The sequence below is a fragment of the Elephantulus edwardii genome, unplaced genomic scaffold (genome assembly GCF_000299155.1).
Source record: "Elephantulus edwardii isolate Elephantulus edwardi_28Jun2011 unplaced genomic scaffold, EleEdw1.0 scaffold00002, whole genome shotgun sequence".
NCBI lineage: Eukaryota > Metazoa > Chordata > Mammalia > Macroscelidea > Macroscelididae > Elephantulus > Elephantulus edwardii.
Window position 1 is genome coordinate 26,360,808 of NW_006399752.1, and position 24,166 is coordinate 26,384,973.

Genomic DNA, 24,166 nt, shown 5'->3' on the forward strand with positions numbered 1-24,166 from the left:
AGTAACAGGCTATAGTTGGATAAAAAAATACTTAAGACACAATTCTTCAACCAGGACAGCTTCTTCTCTGACATGTTCACAGGCAGGCCCCTCTCTCACCTTCAGCCTAGAGGCGATGGGTGAGTTGGTTCCCCACCTCACACACCTGATTATACTCAAGGGAATTCTGGTAACTTAGTGGGTAAGGAGTTGTGCTGCCAACTCAAAGCCAAGTGGTTTGAATCGATCAGCTGTTCTGAGAGAGAATGATGGATAGTTTCATCCTTGTGATTTGTTGTTGTTATTGTTTGTTGTTGTTAAGTGCCGTGGAGTTGCAGGTGACTCATAGTGACCCTATGAAGGAGAGTCCTCGATGCTCAGGTGCCTTTCATCCCCTCTCCAGGTTCGTAGGGTTTCTGGAGGCAAGGTATTATGGAAGTGGATACCACCCCGCCTTCCAAGCTTGTTAACATGCCTCTGGAAACTCTATGAACTTAGAGAAACAAAGATAGGCTTCAGGTCTTTTGTTCATAGGGTCACTATGAGTCATGCTCGATGGCAATCAACAACATTTCCACATAAAGAAAACCCATCTGAAGTCCTAAGTGATTCTTAAAGAAATGTGCAATCATTAAGTGCTCAGCTGCTAACCAAAACATTAGTGGTTCAAACCCACCTAGCAGAATCAGGAGAGAAAGACCAGGAAATCTGCTTCTGTGAAGAATACAGTCAAGTCCTTGAGTTACAGCTACTCTGTCACATGTTTCTATGAGTTAGAATCCACTCAGTGACACCAAACATGAACTCTGATTTTTAACAATGGATAGGACTCCTGAGACCAAAAAGTTTAAGAACCACTGGGCTAAAAGGTCCTTAAAAAGTCCTGAACACGACTGAGAGGAAGCTTTAGGATTAGGTGGGATGGGCAGGTCTGAAAAGCAGGAAGTGATAAAAGTAACACCCAAATTGCAGGTTGGTCTTGATAGGACCTAATACAATGATATAATGAGTTTGTTGTTGAGTACCATTGATTGGAACCAACCCACAGATGACTCTCTGGCAGGTTTTTAGAGGCAGTAAAACAAATGGAAGAGATTGCCTATCCTTCTCCCAAGGAGCAGCTGGTGGATTCAAGCTGCATGCCTTTGGGATTGAAGCATGGCATTTTACCACTAGGCCACCAGATCTCTCTACTATAATGAGCTTCTAGTACTGACCAGTTCTTCTTTTAACCTAAATGATCAAGTCATGAAAGTTGTCTTACTCTGAATTCCAAGAAAGTGAGGTTATTTTATTAAAAAAAATTTTATACTGATTTGTGTACAAAATTAATTTACAGTGTTTCATACATTCTTTCCTTCACATTGTGTTTCATATGATAATTTCCACACATGTCCCTTTGGCCTGCCTCCATCCTTTTGCTTTTTGAGCAATTGCTTAGGGAGCTCTGGTGGCTTAGTAGATAAGGGGTTGCACTGCCAACCCAAAGGCATATGGTTCAAATCTACCAGCTCCTCCACAGAAGAAGATGAGCAATCTCCTTCTAAGTCATTTACAGCCTCTGAAAACCCAATGGGTGTTCAGCCATGAGTTGATTCTGACTCGACAGCACATTAACACCAACAATCGTACTTGCTACTTCAGGATTATTGTGTATTTTGTTTTCCTTGGTGATCTGCTCCTGTAAAGATTGTTGCTATTAAGTGCTGTTCAGCCGACTATGATTATTATCAAAACCTTGCTCTATTCTGCCCCATCTTCATGATTTCTGCCAATGCTCAAGTCCACTGTTGCAGTCACTGTTTTCAGTACGTTTCACTGAGTGTCTTCCACCCTTTCACGGACCCTCTACTTTCCCTGCATGGTCTTTTTGTGGGAACTGGTGCTCCCTGAGAATGTGCACAGCGTATGTGAGACCAAGTTTCATCCTCCTTGCCCCTAAGGACCATCTTGGTAGCACTTCCTGCCTGGGAAGTTCTACTACTGGAGTTCTACTCTGTCCTAGATATAGTGTTGTTGTGATCTGGAATCAACTTGATACCAAACAGTGGTAATATCAGAGTCTCTGGAGGGTACAAAGAATTGTCTATTAAGTAGAAAGATTGGAGGTTTCAGTCCATGCTGGGGGACCTCAGAAGAAAGGCCTGGCAATCTACTTCTGAAAAATCAGTCATTGTGAGTCAGAACTGACTTGATGGTAACAGTACTGGAAGGGAGCTCTGGTGGTAGGCCTAGAGTCAGCTGTTTCCCCCCCACACCCCAGTGAGTACTGGTTTCTTTAACAGGAGGAAGCAATTTATAAATCATAATCTGGGCACCAGCTGTGCTGGTTGCTACTGGAATGTCATTGTTGCTAGACCCACTAGGCAGAAAGAGCCAGGCAAGATATGTGTATATACCCAGCCATGTAGACATATATATATTATTATTCTTTCTAAGCTGTAGCAATCTGTCTGTGTGTGTATTAGTGAAACACGTTGGGGAATGTACATATTTGCTTTTCATTTCTTCGCCCTCCCCCCCGCCCCCGGCCATGCTTTGTCATTGTTACGAGTCATCAAGTCAGTTCTGACTCAGTGGAACCTCTGTTTCAGCAACAAAACAAAATTCTGGTTCATCCTGAGCCATTCTCACAGTTGCTCCTAGCCTTGAGTCTATTGTTAGAGCCACTGTGTAAATGCCTCACCTTAATTAAAGCTTGAGCATCTACCAAGCATGATGTCCAAGCAGCTATAATAATGGACTTTCCCTCTCTTTTACAGATTCCAGATATTCCTCTATTTTGTATGTGCCTTCCAGAACATCTCTTGTGGCATCCACTACTTGGCTTCTGTGTTCATGGCGGTCACGCCCCGGCATGCCTGCAGGCCCCCAGGCAATGTGAGTCAGGTTCTTTCCCAAAACCTGTCTAGCTCAAGGTTGGAAGACATCTGGGCCTTGTCACCAGGACAGGAATCTCATGTGGCTGTGCGGCTGCAGGACGGCTCACTCTGGGAACTCACCAGCTGTCGCAGGTCCTGGAAGAAGGACATCCTGAACTTGGAGTATGACTACAATGACAGTAAACGTGACTTCTCATGCTCGGATGGTTACATCTATGACCACAGCAAGTGGGAGAGCACCGTGGTGACTGAGTGGGATCTAGTCTGTCACCGAGAATGGTTGGCAAAGCTGATTCAACCCGTGTTCATGCTGGGAGTTTTGCTGGGAGCTGTGATTTCTGGCTACCTTTCTGACAGGTAAAGAAGGAAATGTTTAGTGCTGTTACATCCAACTTGCCTTTTTAGGATATAGAGAATTAAGGTCACAACATCAGTCATGGTCCTTCTTCCTCTCTAAATAAGTTTGTTACATACCCTAGCTTCTGCCACTTCTGATTCATGTGACCCACATGTGTCAGAATAGAATTATGTTCCTTACTGTTTCAATGGCTGATTGGTTTTGGAAGTAGCCCTCTTTCCTTTGAGAAACTTCTAAGTGAACTTGAACTTTATCTTAGGCTGGGTTTTCTAGAGAAACAAATTCAGCAACACTAATATATAAATGTATTTACATCTAACACTCATTCATTGTTGTTCAGTTACAATTGATTCCTCAATAGCCCTCTATCTGGCTTTCAAAGGCTATCAATTGCATGGAAGGAGAAAGTCCATCTTTCTCCCATGGAGCAGCTGGTGGATTTAAACCACCTGCCTTTGAGTTGGGAGCACAGTTCCTTACCCACTAAGCCAGCAGAGCTCTCAGGAAAGGTGTATAATAGGAATGAATCTTATCTCCATAACTTTTTCAATCTATATATGGCGCAGATCATCCCAGAGGCTGGACATTATGAGGAGGAAAGTGGAGTCAGGATTGGAGGAAGACTCATCAACAACCGGTGTTATGTAGATGACACAACCTTGCTTGCTGAAACTGAGGAGGACCTGAGGAATTTGTTGTAGAAGGTCAAGGACACAGCCTTCAATATGCATTGAAGCTCTACATTAAGAAAACCAAGATTCTCACCACTGAGCCAACTGGTAGAACCATGATAGACGGAGAAGAGATTGAGATTGTTAATAGCTTCAGTTTGCTTTGTTCCACAATTAACATTTCTTGGTAACAGCAGTTAAGAAATCAAAAGATTAATTTCTCTCACAAGACCCCCTTTTTGAGGGACTTTAATTTTGCTCTTCTGCAAGACGCCAAGGCCTGTGTGGTGTGGTGTGGTGGGATCCAGAGCATCTTCCAGCCACGGCTTCCCCAGCATCTGCTAAAGGCTGCAGCCCAGCCCAGTTGCACTCACACCCTGGCCAGTGACAGAACTGCTGCCTACAATGTTGAGAGGCTGCAGTTTTAGACCACAATCCCACCCAGAGCACTAGACCCCTGCCACCTGGAGACCCCTGCTGCCCTGACACCTGGTAACCCCATTGCCCCACCACCTAGAGACTGCCCAGCTGCCGCCCCTACTGTCCAGCACCAGGAGCACCAATATCACAGGTGCTTTGGTGAAACACTGCTGTCTAGCTACCTCATGTGGGGTTTCTTAAGCTCAAGCAGAAGCCAGGGTTTCAGGAGGGCACCAGTCATCTCACTCTGGTGTACTGTAGTTCCCAAGAGGGGGCACCAATATACAGATCTTTCACAAAACATTGCCATACCCTGGGACATCATATAATTACAAAAACCTAACATCTACTAAGAAAAGACTCTCATGATGTCAAGAAAGCAGCAGTATGCCTCAGTCATCATGAGGGAAAACAAACAAACAAACAAAAAAACCCCACCACACTATTCTCCTAAAAAAGCAGACTCAATGAATGCCCCTGACAGAGAGACCCAGAAGAAATATGTTGATTTGGAGTTATTTGAATAGCCACAGAAGAAGATGCAAATTATGAAAGAAACAATGAAAGCCATTAAGAGAGCAAATACCACAGAGACAGTAATCTGAGAAAAGTATACTAATAAGGAGCAACTTGAACAACTTATGGAAGAAAATGTAAAAAAAAAAGAAGAAAGAATTGATAGCATAGGTAAAGAGATACAAGAACTTAGATATAATTAAATAAATTCTAGTTGTTTTCCTGCTTTCTTAAAAAAAGTTAATAGAGTGTCACATTGAGGACGAAAGTTTAAAAAAAAAAAAAGAAAAAGAAAAGAAAGAATTGCATTGGGGAAAATTTGCTGTCAGGCACCTTTCCAGAGCACTGAAGAGCAATGATGTCAATCTGGAAACTAAGACCTTCCAGACCATTGTCTTTGCAATTACTTGCTATGCATCAGAGAGCTGGACAATGACTAAGAATGGCAGAAGAAGAGCTGATGCCTTTGAGTTGTGGTGCTGGAGATTATTGAATATGCCATGGACTGATAAGAGAACAAACAGGTCTGTCCTAGAAAGGGTGAAACCAGGCTGCTCCTTGGAGGCAAGGATTTCTAAATTCTATCTCACATATTTTGGGCATGATTCCAGGAGGGACCAGTCCTTGGAGAGGGACATCATGCTTGCCAAGGGGAAGGGACAGGCAAAAGAAGAAGATCCTGGATGAGATGGATTGTCCCAGTGACTGGCATAATGGAGGTAGGTGTGTCAGAGACAATGAAGGTGACTCCGTATAGAGCAGGGTTCAGAGCTGTTGTACATAGGGCTGCTATAAGTCTCAAGCAACTCAAGGTCACATCATAACAAGAATGACGACAACAGCAATGGCTCATATGCTTGTAGAGATAAAGCCTGTAGATTAGACCTCAAGAGGAGAAGCAGAGCTCAAATCATCAGCAGGCAGGCAGGATCTCGCATTCCTGGCTTTGAGGCTACCAATTTTAGAAGCCAATATGTGCAAAGATGGTTGTCAGGAAACAGTCACAGACAGCTGGCTTTGGATATTGACAAGTTCAAAGTCAGAAGGTATGGTAGTCTCTTGGTTAAAATCTGGAGACTGCAAGTTAATTGAACCAGATGCCTTTTGTGAGCCTGCAAGTCATAGCAACCCTATGTACAACAGCTCTGAGTCAATTACCCCAGTCACTGAACCAATCCATCTCATCCAGGATCTTGCGCTCCTACATTGTCCCTCCACCCTCCAAAGTATACTGTCCCTCTCCAAGGACTGGTCTCTCCTGATAATATGCCCTAAGTATAACAGACAGAGCTTCAGAATCCTTGCTTCCAAGGAGCAGCCTGGTTTCATCCTCTCCAGGACGAACATGAAAGGTGACCTGACAGAATGTGGAAATTATCAAACAATATCATCAATACCACATGCAAGCAAGATTTTGCTGAAAATTATCCAGAAATTACTAGAACAACACATCAACAGAGAACTGCCAGATATGCAGGCTGGGCTTAGAAGAGGTCTTGGTACTAGGGATACTATAGCTAATGACAGATGGATCTTGGCTGAAAGCAGAGAGTACAAGAGGAATGTCTATCTGTGCTTTATTGGCTATGTAAAGGCATTTAACTGTGTGAAAGTGATCCAGATGTAGATATGACAAAAAGCCCTCTTGCATTTTGTCAAGGGAATTCTGGTGGCCTAGTGGTAACGACCATCTCTGACCACGTCAAGATGGCACGGGAAAGGGCAGGTTTCAGATCTGTTGTTCAGAGTCACTATTAGTTGTTGTTGCCTCAATGGCACTTGATAACAATAACAACAAGTAATAAGGAACTATGCTTCCAACTTACAAACAAATGGTTGGGATCTATTAGCTTCTTCACAAAAGAAAGATGAGCATTCCTTCCCATAAGATTTATCACCTCTGTCAGTCTGCTGGAGGCTCGACTATGAGCTAGTTCTGATATAATGTCATGTAACAACAATAGCATTTTTTCCAGAGTCCAAACAAAAATATCAAGCATGCCACAATCACAAGGGACTGACCCTTAACCAGTTAAGGATAGTCATAGTTTTACAGTCAAATTTTTACATATTCATGTGTATTCTTGGCTTATTAACATAAAAAAATTGACTCATTGCTGTCAAGTTGGAACCTACTCATTGCTGACCTTTGTTCAGTGAATAAGAAGAAAGACAATTTAAAACTATCAGTAATATAATAGATAGATATATATCAGAATATTATACTGTATTTAATGTGGCAGTTGTGTAATTATTTCCCGTCACCTGATAATCTAAATATTTGTGAAAAAGTTGAAGAGGGAATGCAACATCCTTTAAGATTAAAGGATAATGAGATCATCACAGCTCTGATCTGATAGAAGGAGAATTTCCTTAGGGAAAGGAATGCCCAACATATAAATCCTGAAGGGAACAGACCTTTCTCCAGAACGAATACATAGAGAGAAAGCCTTCCTCTAGAGCTGACACCCTGAATGTAGACTTCTAGCTTCCTAAACAGTAAGAGCAAGGGAACACAACATGGTTTAAAATTAAGAAGGAAGTGTGTCAGAGTTGTATTCTCTCCCCATATCTATTCAATCTGTATGCTGAACAAATTATTCCAGAAGCTGGACTCCATGAAGAATGTGGCAACAGGATCGGAGGGTGACTCATCAAACTTGCTGAAAATGAGGACACCTTGAAGCACTTGTTGTAGAAATTCAAAGCATACAGCTTTCAATATGGATTACATCTCAACATTAAGAAAACCACTGCACCAATAAGCAACATCATGATAGATGGAAAAAAGATTGAAACTGTCAACAACTTCATCTTACTTGGATCCACAGTCAACACCCTTGGTTCCAGCAGTCAGGAAATCAAGAGACATATTGCACTGGAAAAGTCTACAGCTAGGGACCTCTCTAAATTGTTGATGATTAGTGATGTCAGTTTGAGGCCTATAGTATGCCTGATTCTGGCCTGATTCAGGCCATAGTCTTTTTGATAACTTGCTATGCATCTGAGAGCTGGACAATGAATGAGAATGACAGAAGAATTGATGCCTTTGAGCTGTGGTATTGGAGAAAAGTATTGAATATCCCATGGACTGCGAACAGAACAAATACGTCTTGGAGAAAGTGCAGCCAAAGGGTTCCTTAAGGCAAAGATGACAAATTTTCACCTCACATACTTGGGCATGTTGCTAGGAGGGGCTATTCCTTGGATAGAGACATGACACTCAGAAAGGCAGAGGGTTACCAAGGGAGTAGAAGACCCTCAACCAGGTGGATTGACACAGTGACTGCTGCAGTGGGCTCCAGTATGTCAGAAGTATGATGATATAGCACAGGATAGATTAAAGTTCAGATCTGTTATTCATAGGGTAGCTATGGGTCATGCTTGATTCTATGGTACCTGACAACAACAAACAATAAGAGATTAAATTTCTTGGATGACCCTGGAGGACATTAGGCTGAGTGAAATATCTCAGTCATAAAAGGACAAATATTACATAGGGACACTGTTGTAAAATAGGACTGACATTGGGGTTGAGCGAAGACAGAAAAGGAAGAGAAGAATGATGTATATTGCACTGACCAGATGAAGGAGAGAACTGTTTAAAAGTGACACATGAATGGTATTCTTGTCATTACAGAAGTCCAGAGTGAATGCTGCATAGTACAGTGGACTTGGTAGGGTACGGGGGATTGCATAACAATGAAAGTTTTTCTTTTCAAAGAGAAGAGTGAATTGGGGTGAGGGGTAAGTAGGGGGAGAGGTGCAACAATGAATGACTGGAACCCTAAGTCTCTGTAAACTTTCATTAAAATTAATTTAAAAAGAGATTAAATTTCTGTTCATTAAGTCACTTATTTGTGGTATTTCTGTTATAGTAACACTAGATATCAAAGACAGGAATGTTATCAGAAAAGGCCAGTCCCTGGAGAAAACACCATGCTCAGTAAGAATGAGCAAGACTCTTGATGAGCTGGATTGACACAGTGACTGCAACAGCAGGGTCAAGCACAGCAAGTTTGCTGGACTGGGTAGAGTTTTATTGTTATACCATGAATTACAGGACACTCTAGGACACAGGGACCTCTCCAAATTATTGAGGAGCAATGGTGTTAGTTTGATGACTAAGTTATTCAGGCTGTAGTCTTTCAATCATTTCCTGTGCTGCTGAGAGCTGGACCGTGAATAAGGATGATGGAAAAAGAACTGATGCCTTTGAGCTGTGGTGTTGGGGAAAAGTACTGTGTATTCCTTAGACTGTCAAAAAACTAAACAGGTATATCTTGAAGAAGATACAGTCAGAGTGCTCCATGGAGGCAAATATGATAAAGCTTTATCTCATATACTTTGGGCATGTTGATAAGAGAGGCTATTTATTGGGCAGGAACATTAAGCCTGGGAAGATGGAAGGTTGGCGAAGGAGAGGAAGACCTTCAATCAGGTGGATTGACACGATGACTACCGCAACGGGCTCTTGTGTGTCAGGAAGTGTGAGGATGGTGCAGGAGGACAGAACAGGATTCAGGTCCTTTGTTTACAGGGTCACTATGAGTTGTGCTTGACTCGGTGGCACCTCACAACAACAACAAGGCTAGTGGCCTAGTAGTAAGAGGTTGTGCTGCAATCACAAAGGCACAAGGTTCAACTCCACCAGTTGCTCCAGGGGAGAAGTCTAGGCAATCTCCTCCCATGTTATACACTGCCTCTGAAAACCCTCTGAAGGATAAGCTATGGGTCAGTTCCAACTCAATGGCACATAAGAGCAACAACAATTGAGACATTTGAATTGTAATCTGTATTCATTTCCCAGAGCTATCATAACGAATTACAACGAAATGGGTGCTTTAGGATAACAGAAACTTGTTTTCTCACTCTTAAGGGTGCTAGAATCGGAATTCCAGTTGTTGGCAATCACCGAAGTCTGTAGGGTGATGATCCTTTCTTGTCCTGTCCAACTTCGGATAGTCCGAGATGTTCCTTGGTTTATGGTAGCATAACTTCAGTTTCCCCGTCATTATCACATGACCCTGTTTCTTCTGTGTGGCTCCTTCTGTTCTTTATATTTAGAGGAATATTGGATTAGGTCTTACTCCAAGATGATCCCATGGTAATGTATTCAGAGCTTATTTTCAAGCTCTGTGGCCTCGTGGTAAAAAGCTGCTCTGCAATCCCAAAGGCACTCAGTTCGAGTCAGCCAGCTGCTCTATGGTAGAGAATCTCCTGTGTAATTTACTGCCTCTGAAAACCTGCTGAAGGGTCAGCTGTGGATCAGTTCCAACTTAATGGCACGCAACAACAGCAGCAGTGATACAGATGTGGAGGTTAGGACTTTAAGATAGCTTTTTGTAGGGCAGTTGCAACCTATAACAAATATCATATTTTATAAAAATGGTAAATCAACTTTGTTTTGGTGTGGCTGATAGTGTATTCTCTGGAGTGCATTGTGTCTGTCTTGACTGGTTGGTCATGCCTTCTGTTTTCTGCTACCTAGTGTCGGGAAACTAGCACAGAGAAAATGCTCAGGAATCATTTCTGGCAGTTTAAAACCTTTTTAAGTGCTCAGTTTCACCCTTATATTCCGATACAGGGCTTGAAAAGCCATTAAGCTAGCTCTGAGGCAACTCTTGCTAAGAAGCTGTTTAATGAAAATTGTTGTTGTAATTGGGTGCTGTTGAGTTGATTCTGACTCATAGCCACTCAGTGTGACCCAGGGTTTTCTTGGCTGTAATCTTTACAAAAGCAGACCTCAGGGTTTTTCTCTAGCAGAGCTCTGGGTTGATAATGTCAACTTTTGATTAGCACTGTGCTTGGTTGTTGTGCCATGAACAACAATTTATTGCCATTGAATCAGAATTGACTCATAGCTGACCCTCCAGCAGGTTTTCAGAGGCTGTAAATTGCATGGGAGGAGTTTGTCCATCTGTCTCCTGCAAAACAGTTGGTGGATTTGAGGCACTTGCCTTTGGGTTGGCAGTGCAAATCCTTACCTGCTAGACCACCAGACTCTTAAAAAAAAGTTGTTGTTATTCAGCACTAGTGAATCATCTTTGACTCATAGAGGCTCTATATAAAACAGAGCAAAATACTGCCCAGGCCTGTGTCAGCCTCCTTATTTCTGCTGTGCTCAAGCCCACTGTTGCAGACACAATGTTGATCCATCTCACTGCAGGTCTTCCTCTCTTTGGCTGACCTTCCACTGTACCAACAGCAATATTGTTCTCCAGGGACTGGGCCTCCTGATATTAGGCCCAAAGCATTAGAGGCAAAGTCTCACCATTCTGAGCTCTAAGGAGCATTCTGGTTGTCCTTCTTTCAAGACAAACTTATTTGTTCTTTTGGCAGTCCATGGGATATTCAGTATTCTTCACCAAGATGACAGTTCAAACGTACTAAATATTTGAACACTTGGATTTAAAAGGCAAAGAAACAGGTAACAATAGAGGATGGTCAGTTAGTAAGAAATCTGGTTAAAAAGTGACAAGTTGTAGGGTTTATGCTTGCTTTTCTGTTTCTGCCTTGGAGCAGGTGTTAAAGGCTGGGAGGGAGTTAGTCAAAGCCCACACAACTGGCTGGAGTACAGTGATCATGCTCTGTATGGGCGAGTTTTTAGCAGCACAGTTCACACTTTCTAGAAAGCTGTTGGCAGGTGAGGTCCTGACCCTGTAGACAGGCTTTTGAAAAGTCAACACTCACAAGCTGATTTTCATTAAACCTAAGGGAAAAGAAGGTTCTAGTAAGCAGGATTTCATTAATTAGGGCTCAGTTTTTTCCCCCCTAAAAGACACAGTTGTACCTAGTTAGATTTATTGAGCTTTTTCCAAGTTATGTATTCTATTTAAATGTTAAAATAATGTGTATTAGTTACACATGTATATGTATAGATATTGTTGGTTGCACATATGTTATTCTATGTATCATAATGCATCTATGTATTAGTTACACATGTATGTGTATAGCTGTTACAGTATCTTACAAAGCATACCGGGACAGCAGGGAGCTAAATTATCTTCTTAAATAAATGATGTGTTTGAAGAATAGAGTTGTTTGGGCTATTAGTTTACCAATGCCTTTTGGTGATAATTACAGGCAGAATGCTCAAGATAAAAAAAAAGAAAAGAAGCTTTCTGGTGCATCTAATACTGGTTCAAAAAATAAATTATTGTTCTTTAAACTCATTATTATAAATAAATAGGTAGGGGATAGAATAGATACATTATAACTGAAGACTGAAACTTGGTCACCATATCTTTGTGAAGCCTTTCTATGTACTGCAGAGTTTTCAATCTTTAGAAAAAGATCTTAGTGTTTTATATCCTGTAATATATTAGGAGAAACCCAAGTGGCTTCTCACAGGTGCTATGTATCATTATTTCATTTAGCAGGCCATTGCATAAATTATCACTTGTGCTTTTTCTGGTGAAATGTGTTTAATACTTGTCACTTGAAACTAAAAATATTTGCAATGATGCTATACTGTATGACAAAATTGAGATATAAATAAGGTTTTAAAGAAAGATTAACAGAATGTGTTAATGGAAATAATATTCAGTCTCTTTATTTCAAAGTTAGTATTTCAGCCATTCTGTTAGAAATAGGGATTGACTTTTTTTATTGATATTTTTTTAAAAGTCTGCAAGGTTCTGAAGGACCTCTAGTGTTTCAATAGTTACGTACTGACGGGAAGATCAGTAGTTGAAGTTATCAGACACTTCACAGGAGAGGGTGTGTCAGGCCCCTCTTGCAGACCACAGGCATGGAAACCCTAGATGGCCATCTTACACTGTCCTGTGATGTTACTGTGAGTCAGAGTAGAATTGTGCTCCATAGAGCTTCCTCCTTTGGGAATAGATGATTATGCTTTTCTTCTGAGTTACTTCTGAATGGACCCGAACCCTTAGTCTTCCTATTAGTAGTTGACCATGTAAATTGTTTGTACCATCCAGGGAATTAAAATAGGGTAAAATCAAGAAAGGGGTCCATAAAGGTGGTATCCTTTCTCCATACTTATTCAGTTTATATACTGAGCAAATAATTTGAGAAGCTGGACTTTGTGAAGAAGAATGTGGTTTTCGGATTGGAGAAAGACTCATCAACAATCTGTGTTATGTGGATGATACAGCCTTGCTTGTTGAAAATGAAAAAAGATTTTGAAAAGCTTGCTTCAGAAGAACAAACACAGCCTTCAATATGAATGACACCTTAACAACAAGAAAACACAACTTCTCACCATTGTACCAATAGGCAACATCATTATAGATGGAGAAGATTGAAGTTGTCCAGAGTTTAATCTAACTTGGATCCACAATCAACATCCTTGGTATCAGCAGTCAAAAAAAGCAAAAGATGACTTGCACTGGGAGAATCTGCTGTTAAGGACCTCACCAAAGTGCTAGAAAACAATGACGCCAGTTTAACGACTAAGGTGCACCTTAGTTACTTCATTTGAAAGTTAGACAATGAGTATTGAAGATAGAAGAAGAATTGCTGCCTTGAAATTGTGGTGTTGGGGAAGATTACTATCTACTGCTGTATGAACATGGGATGCCATAAGAACAAAGAAGTCTTAGATAAAGCAACCATAGTGCTCCTAAGAGGAAAGAACAGTGAAGCTTCATCTCACATACTCTGGAAATGTTAGGAGACGCCACTCTATGGAAAGATGGAGGGTCAGCAAAAGAGAAGAGGATTTTCAACAAGATGGATTGACACAGTGAGCCCAGTATAGCAGAGATGAGAAAGGCATAGAACAAAGAGGGACTCAAATCCCTTGTTCACAGGATTGCTATGAACTGTAGTATAGTAATTATAGTCTATAATTGTAGTCTGCTGTAGACAGCATCTCACAACAACAACAACAACTAGAAAAAGAGGAAGGAGAAGAGCCAAAGATGATATTTGAAGGAGTAATGCTTGTGAATTGTTGGGACTAATAAAAGTTCTGAAATTGGTTAAAAGGCTGGTGATTTCAAAACAGAAATTATAACAAACAAAAATACTCTGGGAATCTACAAGTAGACACATCATAAATCTGTAGAACATCAAAGCAAAGAAATAATCATAAGAATATCTAGGAAAAAATGACACATTTTCTTCAGAGTGCAACGTTAAATCAACATGCAACTCTCCATGGTAGTAATGAAAGCCAGAGGGCAATGGAAGGTTAGCTTCAAATCTGATGGGTAAAACCAAACACTTCTCTCTGGAAAGAAACAAATACCAAAAAAGTATCAAAATATGTTGTTTATTTGTGCCATTGAGTCAGAATTGATCCATAGCCTCCAGCAGGTTTTTAGAGGCATTAAATCCTGCAAGAGGAGATTGCCCATCCTTCTTCCATGGACCAGCTAGTGGATTTGAACCACATGCCTTTGGAATGGCAGTGCAGTTTCCTACCAACTAGGCCACCAGAGTTCCCTACATACAATGAAATTCTATATATGATGAAATTATTTTTAAGAATATATGGGAAATAAAGATATTTCCAAATAGAAACTGAACCACTTTGCCACCAGCAGACCCCTCACTAAATGACACATGCAGTGTGGCAGATTGCACAAAGGGCTTTCTTAGCCACTGGCTTTGACTTTCACCACAGGTCTGCATGAGACTCTGCTAATAATGTGAATGAGAGAAATAGCACTTTTTGAGTGAAAACATGCAAATAAGATGTGTAGACTACTTAGGAAGGTAATGGCCAGTTTTGCTATTTGCCAGGTTGAAATTGAACAGGTTTAGAGTTGAAAAAATAGAATCTCACTACCAGCAAGAAAGAAGCAGCAGAGAATGTGGCACACAACTCTTTGGTCCTGTGCTTCCTGCTTGAGCCAGATTGGAACAGGAACAGAGACCAGAACCACAGCAGCCATGCAGGTCGTGGAGAAATGGAGACTGATGTGAGGCAGAGCTGAGGTGGAACTATTGTTCCAAAGGGTGTTTGTTTAGGCTAACTGGAATTTTGCGGGAGATGCCATAAGTAATAGGACTTGGTAACACTGGCCACATGGTCAGAAGGCCTGTGAGCACATCTGAAAAGCTATGTTGACTGAAGAATTGTGTTCTGTATCCCACCTGAATGATAAGCTCTTACTTCCCTAATAACCTCTTTAATGAGGTGGTCTTTAACGAGTGAGGTCTTTGTGGCCATAGCAAAGGATTATAAAGCCCACTATAAGAGAAGTGAGAGCAAAGGGAGGGACAATTGATGTTAGAATTGATAGAAGTAGGTGTGGGGAGCATGGGACACCTTTGGCCTCATAGGAATTGATTTTGCAATGTTGCTGATGTTGGCCACATTCTTTTTACAATATATTTTAAGCAGAAGGAAAGTGAACATGGAAAGACTGAAATATGAGAAGGGAGCTCTGGGGGCCTCGTGGTAAGAAACTGCACTGCCATCCCAAAGCTGTGAGATTTGAATCCACCAGTCTCTCTAAGTGAGAAGGATGGGCAATCTCCTCCTGTGTGATTTGCTGCCTCTGAGGACTGGTCCCTCCTGGCAACATGCCCAAAATAAATCAGATGAAGCTTCAAAATCCTTGCCTCCAAGGAGCAGCTTGTTTTACTTTCTCCAGGATGAACCTGTTTGTTCTCCTAGCAGTCCACAGTGTGTATTCAATACTCATCTCCAGCACCACCACTCAAAGGCATAAATTCTTCTATCATCTTTAGTCATTGTCCAGCTTTCTGATGCATAGAAAGTAATTGCAAAACCATGGTCTGAGTCAGGCGCACCTTAGTCTCTATACTGAAATTGTGGCTTTTCCGTATTTTGGAGGACTAGTAGAGGGGGAAAATGAAGAAAGATCAACTAGAACACTAGGCAATAAGAATAACAATTATAACAATTAATAAGAAAGTATATGACTATAAAAGGTTTTAAAAATGTGAATATGGCTTAGAAGAAGGTTTGACTTTAGATTTTTATTATTATATGTTATAGATTGAATTTTATTTTCCTCAAAAAGATACATTGAAGTCCTAACTCTTGTATCTGTGAACATGACCTTGTTTGATGATAGGCTTTCTTTGAAAAAGGTATTAGCTATGTTAATGAAATTATACTGGGGTTGGGTGGTCCTAGACCATTCTGAGTGGTGGCTGAGGAAAGCAAAGACAAGATCTCTTAAAAATGCAGGTAACTAGCAGGATACAAGATCAACATACAAAAATCAGTTGCATTTCTCTACAGGACAAAGATAATACAGAGCCGGAACTAAGAAAAACAATACCCTTCACAATAGCTAATCACAAGATTAAATACTTGGAAGTAAATCTAACCAGGAGCACAAAGGATCTATTCAAAGAAAATTACAAAACATTACTACAAGAAACAAAAAGAGACCTTGAGAAGTGGAAGAATATCCCTTGCTCATGGATAGGAAGACTCAATATTGTGAAAATGGCAATACTACCAAAGGCAATTTACACGTTCAATGCAATCCCAATATAAATACCAATCCCATTCTTCAATGAGATGGAAAAGGCAATCTCCAATTTCATTTGGAGTGGAAAGAAGCCTGGAATAAGCAAAATAGGAAAAAAAGAGGAGGCATCTCACTCCCAGATTTCAAATCCTACTACGCTGCCATGGTGGCTAAGAAGCATGGTACTGGTACAATGCAAGACACATAGATCAATGGAATAGAATTGAGAATCCAGAAATCAGCCCATCAGCTGATTTTTGACAAGGAGATGAAATCAGTTAAGTGGGGAAACAACAGCCTTTTAAACAAATGGTGTTGGCAAAATTGGAAAAATATCTACAGAAGACTCAAGCAAGATCCACACCTCACTCCATATACAAAAACCAATTCTAGGTGGATCATAGACCTTGGACTAAAACCAAGGACTATGAACTTCATTAAAGAAAAGCTTGGAAGAACTCTTGAAGTCCTAATTCACAACATAAACAGTCTTCCAAGTATCCTGAAAAATCTACAAACAGGAGAAGATAAAATAGATGAATGGGACCTTCTAAGAATCAAATTCCTATACACATCCAAAAACTTCTCTAACAGGGTAAAAAGGGAAGCCACAAACTGGGAAAAAGTATTTGGTAATGACATGTCAGATAAGGGACTTATAATATCTAGAATTTATAAAATACTTGAGCACCACAAAAAGATAAACAATCCAATTGAAAATTGGGCACAGGATATGAACAGACACTTCACCAAAGAAGACATTCAGATGACCAGTAAGCACATGAAGAAATGTTCAAAATCCCTAGCTCTAAGAGAGATGTAAATCAAAACAACCATGAGATATCATCTCACCCCAGTCAGAATAGCAAAATTTAACAGAACAGCAAGCAACAAATGCTCGAGGAGTTGTGGAGAGACTGGAACCTTTATTCACTGTTGGTGGGAGTATAAAATGGTGCAACCACTGTGGTAGGCGGTATGGCGCTTTCTCAAAAAGTTGCAAATAGAGATCCATTTGACCCAGCAGTTCCTCTACTGGGAATATACTCCAAAGAGACCATAACTGCCACCCAAGCAGATATATGCACACCCATGTTTATCACGGCTTTGTTCACAATAGCAAGGAGTTGGAAACAACCTAAGTGTCCCTCAGCAAATGAATGGATAGAGAAACTGTGGTATATTCACAAAATGGAATACTACACTGCATTGAAAAACAAGGAACTCATGCAATATTATTAAAAATAGATGACCCTGGAGGACATTATGCTGAGTGAAATATCTCAGTCATAAAGGGACAAATACTGCATGGCGCTGCTGTTGTAAAACAGGACATCAGGGTTGGGGAAGACTGAGAAAGATGGGATAAATAATATATACTGCATTGAAACAGATGAGGGAGAAAACTGTTTAAAAGGGATATATGATTAGGTATAATTGTCATGACAAGAGCCCAGAATGAGGGCTGCATAGTGGAGTGGACTTGACGGAAGTGATTGTATAACAATGAAAGAATTTTTCGTTCACTTATCAAAGAGAAGAGCTAATTGGGGGGAGAGTGGGGTAGGCAGGGAGCAAAGTTTAACAATGAATGAATGAATGGAAACTTTCATTAAAATGAATAATAATAAAGAAATTTTAAAAAAGAAAACTAAAACACAACACCAAAAAAAAAAAAAAACACCAATAGGAAAGACCAGAGAGGGGGAAATGCAGGTAACATTAATTTTCTGTGAATTGGCATGGATGCTTAAACTGTTACGGTTCTCTCTTTCTTTTCCCACTGTATGACTCTTGTTTTTTAGGGTAGGAAGGCGGCGTACCCTGTGGTGCACAAGCGTTGGCCAGTTTTTGTTTGGCATAGCAGTGGCGTTCACTTTTGATTACTACAGCTTCATGGTCACACGCTTTCTCCTTGCCATGGTGAGCCTCATTTCTTACTTCTTTAACTGCACAGCATTTCCATATTTCGGTTTACTCATTTAAGATCTAGTGAAAGAGGACAAGGACTAACCTTGGGTCCCTTCACTGTTGATGCCTTTCTGTGGGTTATTAAAATAAAGTCTTATGTCTCAAATGGAGCTCATTAAAGTAAATCTTTAAAAAGACTGATGCTTACTAGGCTGTAAAGTTTTTTGACTCAACACCTGGCACACGACCGACTTCTCATTGTTGCTGTGTACTGTTTAGTCAGAAGTGACTCATAACTGACCCTCCAGTGGGTTTTCAGAGGCAGTTAAACTCACAGGAGGAGACTGCACATCCTTCTCCAGCAGAGCAGCTGCCGGGTGGATTCAAACCCAGTGTCACTGGGATTACATCTCAGCTTCTTACTTCTCATAATCATAGGACAAGGTTTTGTTTCTGACAGTCATATGGGTCTTGTCAGAGTGTTAAGATGCAGACAGGTTCATTTTTTTCATGCTGATTTGTCTACAGAGGGTAATACTAAGTATTAGTAATAAATCCAGGGTTTGCTCTGATAACTTTATCATCTAGGCACAGTTATCAAATCTCCCACAACTCGTAGCGACCCTATGTACAATAGCTCTCAACCCTGCCCCTGCCCCTGCCCCATCCTGAGTCAATCTCACTAACTCCAACACACCTGCTCTAGTCATAAAGACAGAGGAAAAAGGAAAAGCCAAGATGAATGTCAGAAAAGGCTACAAAAGTTATGCTACAACATCAAGAAGCCAAAACAAATTGAAGAGATGCCAAGGTAAAAGAGCTGAACAGAAGATTTCAAAGGGCAGCTTGAGAAGACAAAGCAAAATATTATAACAAAACATGCAAGGAGCTGGAGTCAGAATAAGAAGGAAAGAACTCACTAGGCATTTTTCAGCCTGAAAGAACTGAAAATAAATTCAAGCCTCAAGCTGCAATACTGAGAGATGCTATGGACAAAGGGCATCATAGCTCCTCCATCAACAGGGAGCTGCCAGGAATTCAAGCTGGATTCAGAAAATGCTGTAGAAATTATTGAAGGTTGTAGGGTAACTCTGAGAAGAATGGGAATCCCAGAACATTTGATTGTGCCTATGTGAAACCTATACTTTGACTAGGAGGCAGTTGTCAGAACAAACCAAGGAAACACTGCATGGTTCAAAATTGGGAAGGATGTATGCCAGGGATGCATCCTATCTCCATACCTTTTCCGTATATATGCAGATTGGATCATCCAACTGAAGGAAGACTCATCAACAACCTGTGTCATACAGATGACACAACACTGCTTACTGAAACTGAGAAGGACCTGAAGCACTTGCTGCAGAAGGTCAAGGACTGCAGCCTTCATACAGATTGAAGCTCAACATCAAGAAAACAAAGATTCTCAGCACTGGTATGATTGGCAGCATGATGATAGACAGTGAAGAGATTGAGATTATTAACAGCTTTAGTTTGCTTGGCTTCACAATCAACACTCTTGGTACTAGCAGCCGGAGCATCTCCAGAGTACTGAAGAGCAATGATGTCAGTCTGGAGACTAAGGTGTGCCTGATTCAGGTTGTAATCTTTGCAATTACTTACTTGCTGTATGTCAGAAAGCTGGACAATGACTAGCGATAATAGAAAGATAATTTATGCCTTTAGGCTGTGGTGCTGGAGAAGAGTATTGAATATACTATGGACTGCTAGGAGTAGGTTCATCCTTAAGAAAGTGAAACCAAGTTGCTCCTTGGAGGCAAGGATTCTGAAGGTTCATCTGGCATACTTTGGGCATGTTGCAAGGAGGGACCAGTCCTTGGAGAGAGATGTAATGCTTGGAAGGATGGAGTGACAGCATAAGAGAGGAAGACTCTCGATGAGATGGATTGATTCAGGGACTAGGGTAATGAAGGAAGGTGTGTCAGAGACAATAGGGTTGGCACAGGATAGAATAGGGTTCAGAGCTTTTGTACATATTGTCACTGAGAGTTACAAACAACTTGACAGCATCTAGTAACACCAACAACAGTCTTTGATCTTCTGCAGTAAGTGCTTTCAGTCCTTTTATCTTTCTGTCCTCAAAGTTGTGACATCATCTCCATAGTTTAAGTTATTGATAAGTCTTCCTTCAATCTGGAGGCTAAAAATACCTAGACCAGCACATTGATGGGAACTGCCAGAAGTTCAAGAGGGTTTAGAAGAGGCCACTGCACAAGGAATATCATCACAGATGGATCCTGGCTGAAAGCAGAGAATACTAGAAGAATGCCTATTTTTGTTTTATTGACTATGCAAAGACGTTTGACTGTGTGGATCATAACAAACTATGGCTAATGTGGAGAAGACTGGGAATCCAAGAACACACCACTTAATTGTGCTTATATGTTTGCTGGGAAAATAATTTGTTAAGCTGTACTCTATGAAGAGGAATGTGGCAAAAGCATAGGAGGAAGGCTCATCAACAACCTCGATTATGCAGATGACACACCTTGCTTACTGAAAGTGAGGAGGACTTGAATATGCAGAAGATCAAGGGCTACAGCTTTCCTGGATTACATTTCAACATCAAGAACACAAAGGTCCTCACCACTGGGCTAATAGACAGTGTCATTCATAGGGTCACATGAATTGTACTTGGTTTGATGCCACCTAACAACAACATTGTTGTTGTTGTTGTTGTTGTTGATTGCCTTTGAATCGAGCACAACTCTAAGTGACCCTATGAACAAAAGGCCTGACGCCTTTCTATAACTATTGACATTTATCCAAGTTCATAGAGTTTCTGTAGGCATGTTGTTTAGGAAGTGGATGTTACACTATCATATAGATAAATTGGCATACATGTTTACAAAGAACCAATAAAAACATTCACATTATATTGGAACTTTAACATGAATCAATAGGCAGGATGTAATGTGTCTATCATAAATAATCTTTCAAATTTTGCCCCTAGGAGTGGAAAGAATGAGGGAAGATGCAAGGGCCCATTTGATAAAGAAAGAGGAACCAGACTGAATGCCATTTTGTACGTTTGACAATGAGTTTCAAATAGTGTTTTCTTCCTTTTGCCTATGTCTGATTTGTAGGAACAATCTTTTTTATTGCTATTGAGTCTGAACTGACAGTTGACTCTATAAAGGGTTTTCAAGGATGTAAATTGCACAAGAGGAAGTTGCCTGTTTTTCTCCTGAATCGCCACTGTGGATTTTAAACCACTGGTGGAAGCATATTAATTGCTCCGAGTGTAGCCTTAAACCCATACCACTCCATTTTGTTTTTCAGGCTGCAAGTGGCTATCTTGTGGTGGTGTTTGTCTATGTGACAGAATTCATTGGCATGAGATCTCGGACATGGGCATCCATCCACGTGCATTCCTTCTTTGCTGTGGGTATAATGGTGGTGGCTTTAACCGGCTACTTGGTCAGGACCTGGTGGCTCTACCAAATTGTCCTCTCCACAGTGACTGTCCCCTTCGTTCTGTGCTGTTGGTTGCTCCCGGAGACACCTTTCTGGCTTCTCTCAGAGGGAAGATATGAAGAAGCACAGAAAGTAGTTGATACCATGGCCAAATGGAACAGAACAAGCTCCTGTAAACTGTCGGAACTGCTGTCACTGGATCAACATGATCCTGTTGTAGGCAAACCCTCTGAAGTAAAGAAGCACAGTGTACGAGAGCTGTTTTATGATTGGAATATTGCAATAAGAACCCTTACTGTCTGGCTGATTTGGTTCACAGGGAGTTTGGGATTCTACTCATTCTCCTTGAATTCAGTTAATTTAGGTGGCAATGAATATCTAAACCTCTTTCTCATGGGTAAGTTCTAAAGTATACTTAAATGTAACAATGGAATAGAATTTCTGTGACCACAAAATGGAATTTTATTTTGTTTTTTAAATTCTCTACAAAGGAAAGAAAATAATATGTATAATATAACCATATATTATTATGAGATCTTTCAGTATTATTATTTTGCAACACACACACATATATATTTTCTTTTAAAATAATGCAAGCAATCCAGTAGGATCTTGTTCTCCTCCCTCCTTCTTGTCTCCTCTCTTTGCTTGCGTCCTTCCGTCTGACCCACCCTCACCCCAGGATTATGACACTAGGGCTCTGTCACAGATCTCATCAAGCCATAATCAAGTGTAGGCAGATACCTGCATCAGTTTTGCCCTTGATCTCTAACTGAAAGATTGTCAACTTGAACCCACTTGGCAATGCATGTGGTTGCCATGAGTTGGAACTTACTTGATGACAATGACATTGGTTTTTCTCAACACTCAATAACAGGTGAAGTAGAAATTTTTAATCAACCCAACAACAGAGAGCTTCATGGGGATCACTGTTAATTTAATCTGAAAAAGTTCTTGAAACACTTTAAGATTAAAGAGTTGAACACAGGAATAAATACATATTTTGTCCTGGACTGCAACCGTGGGCTTCACATAGGGTCTATCTTCTCCTGTAAACTGCTAGAGGGAGCTCTGGTGGCAGAAGCAGCACTGCACTCGCAAAGGCACGTGGTTAGAGGCCACAGCTGCTCCTCAGGAGAAGGATGGCCAATCTCCTCCCATGTAATTAAGGGCCTCTGAAAATCTGCCAGAGGGTCAGCTATGGATTGATTCTGACTCCATGGTATATGACAACAACAACATTATATATCTTACCAGATGCTTATCTCTCTACCTTAATTCTGCCAAGTGTTATTGAATGGCATTGAGTTGATCCCAATTTAGAGTGATCACATAGTGACAGAGTAAAAATAAACCCATATCTTGAATATAATGTTTATGGAAGCAGATTTATAATATTTAAATTAGGGATAAGTGATGCTGTCTTAACTACTTTATCCAACAAACTTGCTGACTAGGTGTGGTGTTATGTCCCAGGAAGCTTACAGTGAGGCATGAGAACAAGTGCTAAGTGCCTGGTAGAATATGAAGCATTCACGTTTTCCACAGGAAAAGGTGCACATTCCAGTAATTTTAAAGTAGTACAGACAGCCTTTGTATAGCTGTGAGAGGCCCCTCTCTGCTGCAGGAAGAGAACTGATTATTCCTTTTGGATGATAAATGAGAAGATAGATCCCCTGTGTGCTGGGTCACCACCCAATAGAAGGTCCTTGGGCAGCATGAGAACTCACCCAGCTGTGCTGCAGGGAAGATTTGGCAATCTGCTTACATAAATATTACAGCTAATGCTTCATGCACACATATATGTACACCCATGTTCATTGCAGCATTATTCACAATGTAAAGAAATGGAAACAGTTCAAGTACCCATAAATGAAAATGGATAGTAAAACTATAGTACATTTACACAGTGGAGTACTATGCAACGTTGAAAAATGATGAAGAATTCATGAAACACCACATGACATAGATGAGGCTAGAGGACATCATGCTGAGTGAAATAAGTTAGTCACAAAAGGACAAATATTTTTATAACTTTTATAAAAAGCTAAAGATAAGTTTATGGTTTACAAGATAGAGGAGATAGAAGGGAGTAGAAAATGAATTAACAGACAATAAATATTTATTAAGATGGATGAAACCAGAAATATGTTTACTTTTGTTTCATTTATTAAATGAAGACATTTAACTGTGTGAATTCTAACAAATTATGCATTATATGAGAAAAACAGTTATCCTAGAATACATAATTATGCTTGTGGGAAACCTACTTGTAGGCCAAGAAACAGTTGTCCAGACTGAACAAGGGAACACTGACTGCATGGATTAAAATCAGAAAAGCTGTGCATCAGGGTTGCATCCTTTATCCATACTTATTCAGTCTATATGCTGAGCAAATCATTTGAGAAAAGGGACTATCTGAAGAAGAATGCAGCATCAGTATTGAAGGAAGAGCCATTCACAACCTCCATTATATGGATGACACAATCTTGTCTGCAGAAATGGAGAAGACTTAAAGCACTAACTGAAGAAGATCAAAACCTTTGATACAGGTTACATCTCACCATCAAG

The 24,166-nt window shown here is 40.6% G+C and overlaps 1 protein-coding gene across 1 annotated transcript in view; it reads left to right on the top strand.

Annotated features, from left to right (window-relative positions):
- SLC22A16 (solute carrier family 22 (organic cation/carnitine transporter), member 16) overlaps positions 1-24,166 on the top strand; it is a 49,886-nt gene that overhangs the window by 7,628 nt on the left and 18,092 nt on the right. The window contains exons 2-4 of the mRNA XM_006879159.1: positions 2,742-3,218; positions 18,055-18,172; positions 21,461-21,992. Of these exons, the coding sequence (XP_006879221.1) occupies positions 2,742-3,218; positions 18,055-18,172; positions 21,461-21,992 (1,127 nt within the window). The remainder of the gene's footprint in view (positions 1-2,741; positions 3,219-18,054; positions 18,173-21,460; positions 21,993-24,166) is intronic.